Here is a 7500-nt window from a genome sequence, read left to right on the forward strand (position 1 = left end):
AGAAAGGGAGTGAGAGAGAAAGTCAGTGGGAATAAAGCTGAGCGTTTTATGATGCCGTAAATCCTCTTTGGTTCGTTTCTGTGTGTGTGTGTGTGTGTGTGTGTGTGTGTGTGTGTGTGTGTGTGTGTGTGTGTGTGTGTGTGTGTGTGTGTGTGTGTGTGTGTGTGTGTGTGTGTGTGTGTGTGTGGTTCGGTTCTGTGTGTGTGTGTGTGTGTGTGTGTGTGTGTGTGTGTGTGTGTGTGTGTGTGTGTGTGTGTGTGTGTATGTGTGTGTGTGTGTGTGCGTGCATGCGTGCGTGTGTGTGTGTGAGCGTCCATTTGTGGTTGTGTCCTTGTGTGTCTGTGTGTGTCCATACCATATGTGTCCATATATGCGTGTGTGTTTGTGTGTGTGTGTGTGTGTGTGTGTGTGTGTGTGTGTGTGTGTGTGTGTGTGTGTGTGTGTGTGTGTGTGTGTGTGTGTGTGTGTGTGCGCTTGTGTGTGCATGTGTGCGTACGTGTGTATGTATGTGTTTGTGTTTGTGTGTCTGTAGAGCAGGGTGCCCTTTCTGTGGCATGATATATGCACTGAGCCCCTGTGCGTTTGTTCGCTAGGACTGCAGAATCCACAAAGAGACTCCGCATTCAGGGTCGAATTAACGCACAGGCTAGATAAGGCTGCAGCCTAGGGCCCCCCAACATCCAGGGGGGCCCCTGATTAGTCAAAGGGTATAGAAAACAATTTTGCTGAATTACAGGCACAGAATTTAAAATGTTCTTTCTTGTTGATACTACTCTCTATAGTTAGAAGACTTAATGTACGTATAGCTCAGAATAATGCCACTGCTTAATTTTGTTGTGTTTTTTCTTATCTACGGGGGCCTATCGTAACATATAGCCTAGGGGCCCCAGGCCATCTTAATCCAGCCCTGTCCACTTCACATCAGCAGAACAGTAAAGTACAGTGGCAGCTGACTACTGTATTGTTCAATCAAAAGTAAGTGAAAGTGAAACCCACCTGGGAAACTACCATTGTCTTTATGACACAGCACTCCACAGCACACAGCAAAATTGCATTTATGCCATACCTACGCAAGGGGGGGCAGCCCCAAAGGAGAAGTGTGGCGGGATGGTACCATGCTTAGGGTACCTCATGGAGGAGGGTAGGGGACAGCATTGGTTAATTACTACCCCCCACCACCAACCTGGTGGGTCGGGAGTCGAACCAGCAACCTTTTGGCTCCAAGTTTGGCGCTCTCTAACCGTTTTCTCATGACTGTCCATGTAATGTGCGGCAAACAATGCTCCCCAAAGTGTGCATGAGAATTTTCAAATAAAAAATTAGGCAACTCTCGTGGCCCTACTGTGGCTGATATGGTAGAGCACACGTTTACCACTCGGCCGACCCGGGTTCGATTCCCGGTCCGGGTCCTTTGCCGGTCCTTCCCCATCTCTCTCTCCCAGCTCACTTCCTGTCTGTCCTCCACTATCCTGTCTCACAAAACCAATAAAGGCTGAAAAGCCCCAAAAAAATACTTTAATTTTTTTTTTTAAATGAGGCAACTGGGAAGGCACACGAGGGGGTTGTAGCAGAGGTGGTGTCCAGACAGAAGCAGACGACATGATGAGGAGTGAGGAGAGGAGAGGAGAGCAGAGGGGAATAGAGGAGAGGAGAAGAAAGGACAAAGAAAGGGGAGAATAGAGGAGAGGAGAATAAAGGACAGCAGAGAAGAGGAGAATAGAGGAGAGGAGAAGAAAGGACAAAGAAAGGGGAGAAGAATATACTAAATACTAAGAGGAATGAAATTTGTGTGAAGGATGGTAGAGAAGAGAAGAGAAGAGAAGAGAAGAGAAGAGAAGAGAAGAGAAGAGAAGAGAAGAGAAGAGAAGAGAAGAGAAGAGAAGAGAAGAGAAGAGAAGAGAAGAGAAGAGAAGAGAAGAGAAGAGAGAGCTACTGTAAAAACCAAAGTCAAACTCACAGGAAGTATCCTTCAGTACAGCTGTTGCACATCTCCGGGTCATCTGCAAGGAGACAAAGAGGTCAAAGAGGTGAAAGGTCAGCACAAGGCAGCAACATCTCACACACACAAAAACACAATATTTTTTCCTCTCTTTTATCACACTCACGCCTGCAGTAGCCTACATGCATGTGCAGGTGCACGAGCACACAAGTACACACACACACATGCACGCACACATGCACGCACGCATGTATGCACGCACGCACGCACGCACGCACGCACGCACGCACGCATGCACGCACGCACCATTTAAACTTACGGGACATACAGTAAATCAGGCCTGTCATGCAGACCATTAAAACCCATCTAGACTCCTTGACGCCTAAAAACATCCTTGACTCATTCTGCCTTGAAAAGGCAAAGTGCAGTAACTAGGCCAATATTGAAACTGAGTAAAATGCCTTTGACCTTTTGGTATTAGGTTAGATATTGTAGTTACCGCAACTTTGACATATCAATATATCTAAAATGGGGCACATTTGGACCCCATGGCTTTGTCCAAAGATAAATGAGATATTATGAGGACCATTTTGAGTATAAACTCTACTGCATCCACTTTGCCTCTGTATGGCAGCATACAATCTTGATGAGGCCCACAAATAAATAGCCTAGTAAACTAGCCCCACCTGCCAGCGGCCTAGGATCGGACAATGCCCCAATGCCCTGAACCTGGCAGACCAATCACAGCACAGGAGATTTGTTTTGATTTGTTTTGAGTCTTTGGATGCAAAGCGGACAGGGTTTTGAGGGAGTGACGACAAAGTGTTGGCCAATAGGCACAGACACAGTTTGAAAAACAACGAGTTGTTCCCATCATCAATCTTGCGATGTGTCATTGATCAGGTCCAGACTAAATAGTCACATTTAATGTGGCTAAATAGTCACATTTAGTCTGGCTTGCCAGGCTAAGAAATAATCACTTCAGCTCATATGGCACTTTAAATGCTGTGTAGATCCATATCCCCTCAGTGTGTGAGGCTTCCATCTCTACTCTATGGCCCTCTGTATACAGTAGCCTATACACTTTGTTATGGTGAAGTCAGGAGAGGATATATGAAGAAACCCAAATGTTGTCTGAGGAGGTTGGCGTATACCTAACGCCAAAACATCATTTGCCCCATGGGAGATGAAGTGATCTGTCAAGTCTGATAGAACTCGACATCTTTCAGGAGGGGAAGAGAGGAGAAGGGGAAGAGAGGAGAAGGGGAAGAGAGGAGAAGGGGGATGAGAAGAATAGCAAGAAGAAAAGGGAAAGAGAAAGAGGAGAGGAGCGAAAGAATAGAGTAGCAAGGGAAGAGAAGCAGATAGAACGCAAGAGAAACAGTTGGGGGGATGGGGCGGGGGCAGAAGAAAAAGAAAGGATACAGCAGAAAAAAGGAGAGAGAAAATCGCAAGAAGGAAGTTGAAAGGGAACGAGAAAGAAGAGAAGAGAGGAGAGACAGAATTGAGTAGCAAGGACAGAGATGTAGACAGGAGACAGGAGACAATAGAGAGGGAGAAAAAAGAAAAAGAGAAGAAGAAAGAAAGACAAAAATAAGAGGGAAAGAGAGGGAAAGATACTGGCCTAACCTACCTGCAGACTTGCTGACAACAGGGCGGGGAAAGAAAAGAGAGAGTACCGGTAATAAAAAAAACAATGATGGGGTGAAGTGGTGTACCACACTAATGCTCTATAGACTAGGATGAATGCCCATGGGGACCCAGGTTCCAGTCCAAGCCCTATACTACTCCCACTCTTTTCCTGTCATAAATGTTCACTATCTTATGTAAAAAAAAATGTTTAAATCCCATGAAATATATTTAAAGAAGAAAGAAAATGAGCAACAGGGCAGAAAGATATATAGTGTAAAGTGCTCACCTGGAGAACAGGACTTGCATCCAGTCTTACAGTCAACACACTCTCCGGTTTCAGAGTCCTCCACTTGCCCTGGGGTGAGGAGAAAAAGTTGTTACCCAATGAGAGTAATACCATCAAGAACCACAAAAGCTTCATAATGTAGCGCCATACCTCCTGTAATAGTCATTGAAATGAACTACCATAGTACTACACCACTATGACATACAGTAACACAGGGCCTTTAGTGATTCGCTCTGCCTTGGTCATTGCCATTCTGGTAACAGCATTTTTATAACAGTGTGTCTTAACGAGTTAATTAATTCATTATTTCTCTAATAGAGCTACCAACACAATCTTTCTGACTACTACACCTGGAGCCGTACTCACCCACACGGCACAGGGCAGCCTGGCATACGCCGCTGAAGAGCCTGTAGCCATCCCGGCACTTGGCACAGACGCGGGCATCTCCACACAGCTCACAGTTGGCCTGGCAGGGCAGGCAGGCGTAGCGGCCCCGGTCGGGGAAGGTGCCGCGCGGGCAGTGCGGCCGGCAGTGGCCCTGGTGGAGGAACCGCTCCTGACCCTCCTCATCTGCAAAGGAGTCCAAAGTTTAACCTTTAAGAGTGTACCGTCACACCAGTGTGACAGGAATGGTCAGGAATTCTGGGCGCCATACAACACAATTTGGAATTTTAGAATCTTGCATTGTTATAGAACACATTCTTTTTCATAGAATGTTCAAAAACCCACACTCTTGTAAATTCATGGTGTAAGTACAACACAAGTACATGATATTATTACCAGAGAGAGTAGAGAGAGAGAGAGAGGTTCCATTGGCCCATTGTTTCCGGGTTCTATTATTGCAAGGGGGAGAGGGGGGAAATCCCCCTTTAGGCAGACCTGGGCAGACCTAAGGACTGTTCTATTCAATGCTAGGAGTATTATGACACGCCCCTTTAGGCAGACCGGAACCTGGTCATGTTAGGTGCCCATAGCAACCTATTACATTGGCATATCTCTATATACTTAAAGAATCTCTGTTATTACATAGCTGTTACACCATTTACTCCATTGTACCTAATGAGGTAGATAGACTGTGTTATTGAAAAATACTAAAACCCTAACAAGAGCCCCACACAAACTGGATCCAAGAGCCCCACACAAACTGGATCCAACCAATGCAGAGTCAGCTGATCGCAAGACAAGTACACAGGTCGACTTTTTACTCATTTAACTTATTGTCGTTGGAAGAAAACTTTTATTAAACTTTAACTTTTGACACCTCTGCTCATCTGCAATGGAGAGGGTGACATAACATCACTTTTGCTAATGAAATTATGCTGCATATAATGGGGAAGAGCAGAGACGTATGAGAAGAAGTGAAATGAGGCCTACTGTTACGGATGTAATTACAACACTTGTAGTATTAGTAATATTACATATTTGCACCGTTTAAAACAGTCCTTCTGCTTCTATTGTACTTTTCACATCCCTGTGAAGAGCACTCATACATACTGAAGCTGTCCCACTGACTGACTGATATCAGCTGACATCACAGAACACTATTGTGGTTCAGGAGAACTCTCAGTCACTTGGAAGACAGACATAGTACAGTAAGTCCTGAATCAGGGGTGAGGAACCTTTTTTATTCGAGAGCCACTTCAAAAAGTCCTCCAAGGGTTGGACGGTAGGCTACTATGACCACAAACCAGGATCTCCCCCTGCACTTAAGGCCTACTTTGAAGGCGGCCACCATTACAACAGACCCCACCTTATAGGTCCCTTGAACATATAACTTCATTGTAAATGTAATTTCCAACTTTCTTCACAAAGCATGTCATATTTCAAACGGCATAACATTACAATTATGTCGAGAGAGAGAGAGAGAGAGAGAGAGAGAGAGAGAGAGAGAGAGAGAGAGAGAGAGAAAGAGAGATAGAAAGAGAGAGAGAGAAAGAAAGAAAGAAAGAAAGAAAGAGAGAGAGAGAGAGAAAGAAAGAAAGAAAGAAAGAAAGAAAGAAAGAAAGAAAGAAAGAAGGAAAGAAAGAGAGAGAGAGACTACTCTACTAACAGACACACATCACATCTTTAATGTCTGCTGAGGAGGGTAGGGCACCATCATCACTGATCACTCCAACATCCTGTGCATATAACTCCATTAGACCGGGCGGGCGGGCGGCCGGGTTAGGAGGAGAGCATCTTTCCAGGAAACAGGAAATGGCTCCTCCCGCCTGCTGTACGCTAACACGCGGCCCTCTGGGAAGGCTAATCGATGTGTCTGCCCTCCTAGTACAGTGTTTCTCAACAGGGGTGCCGGGGCACCCTGGGGTTGCCTGATTATCATAGACTTGCAATCGAGATTCGCCGAAGGTGTTGCGTCACTAGGAGGGCGCAGCCTGGCTAACCCTGGGGTGCCGCGGGCCCCCCTCAGATGTGCCGCGGAAACGTGGATGATAAATTAATTATGTAAGATAATACATAATTCTCTAAATTCACAAGTTAATGCTAGTCAGTGGAATCTTTCATCTGCCATTAACGCACAGTAAAGTAAATAGGCTATAGGTCGCCCCAGTCAGCTGCAACTTCAAACGTAGGTCGTGTGACGTCTCCAAAGGTGTTACTTTTCTAAGCTTGTGTGGTATCGGATGCAATGCCATGTTACGGCTTGTTGGTTTGGGGTGCCTTGAAATTTTTCATGAATTGAAAGGGTGCCTTGCCTAAAAAAAGGTTGAGAAACACTGTCCTAATATGTCATCAGAGTGCGCCAAGTGGGTCTCGCCTTTCACATGAGCAAGGGGATATTGGAGCACGGCACGCTGCCAACTGTAGGAGAGTTCATGGCATGATATAAATCATTGTAAACAGACACACACACACACATACACACACACACACATGCACTTACAGTACACATGTGTACATACACACACATACTTGTAGTCAGACACAGACACAGAAACACACACATGATACATACACATATGGACACACAGTCATAGACATAAAAATCTGTCTCTCTCACGTAGGCACACATGAGTGCGCGCACACACACAAACACAAACACACACACACACACACACAGAGACGAAGATACACACATACACAGAAAGACAGAAATACACACACACACACACACACACACACACAGACTCACACACACACACGCATGTGAATGAACATAAGTAAACACGCTCAGTCATATATGTAGATGTACAGTAGAATATAGCCCAGGCCAACACGGATAAAAGCATCGGTTAAGTTCAATATAATCTAATGTACTACTATGGTATGATTGATAATAATGTATGTTAGTGATGTCAACAATGATGGATTCGGCGATCCAATCCAATGCGGGGCATGGACGATCCAGGATCGATGCGGCAAGTTCCAGGATCGATGCGGCAATGCGGATCAAATCGCATAGAATCGAATCGAATCGGATCGCTACCTCCCGAATCGTGATCGAATCGCATCGTGAGGGCAGTGCCAATCCATACCACAACTGTATGTGGAATCCCTGTGAAATAATCTCCCCCTGAATGAATGCGAGGGAGGAAAGCTCTGTTGAGACTGAAACTGTGTAGATTGAAAACGTTTTTTTTGTTTTCAATGTATTATGGCAGGGCTTAGCTCTATGCATTGCGATCTGTAAATTATTTATTTT

General features: G+C 45.2%; 1 protein-coding gene across 1 annotated transcript in view; it reads right to left on the bottom strand.

The window, feature by feature from the left end:
* Positions 1–7500, bottom strand: part of LOC134446997 (proprotein convertase subtilisin/kexin type 5) — a 73637-nt gene that overhangs the window by 57870 nt on the left and 8267 nt on the right. Inside the window, exons 2-4 of the mRNA XM_063196280.1 lie at positions 4224–4427; positions 3858–3926; positions 1958–2000 (exon numbers count right to left, since the gene is read on the bottom strand). Coding sequence (XP_063052350.1) covers positions 1958–2000; positions 3858–3926; positions 4224–4427 — 316 coding nt within the window. The remainder of the gene's footprint in view (positions 1–1957; positions 2001–3857; positions 3927–4223; positions 4428–7500) is intronic.

This window comes from Engraulis encrasicolus, chromosome 4 (assembly GCF_034702125.1).
Source record: "Engraulis encrasicolus isolate BLACKSEA-1 chromosome 4, IST_EnEncr_1.0, whole genome shotgun sequence".
NCBI lineage: Eukaryota > Metazoa > Chordata > Actinopteri > Clupeiformes > Engraulidae > Engraulis > Engraulis encrasicolus.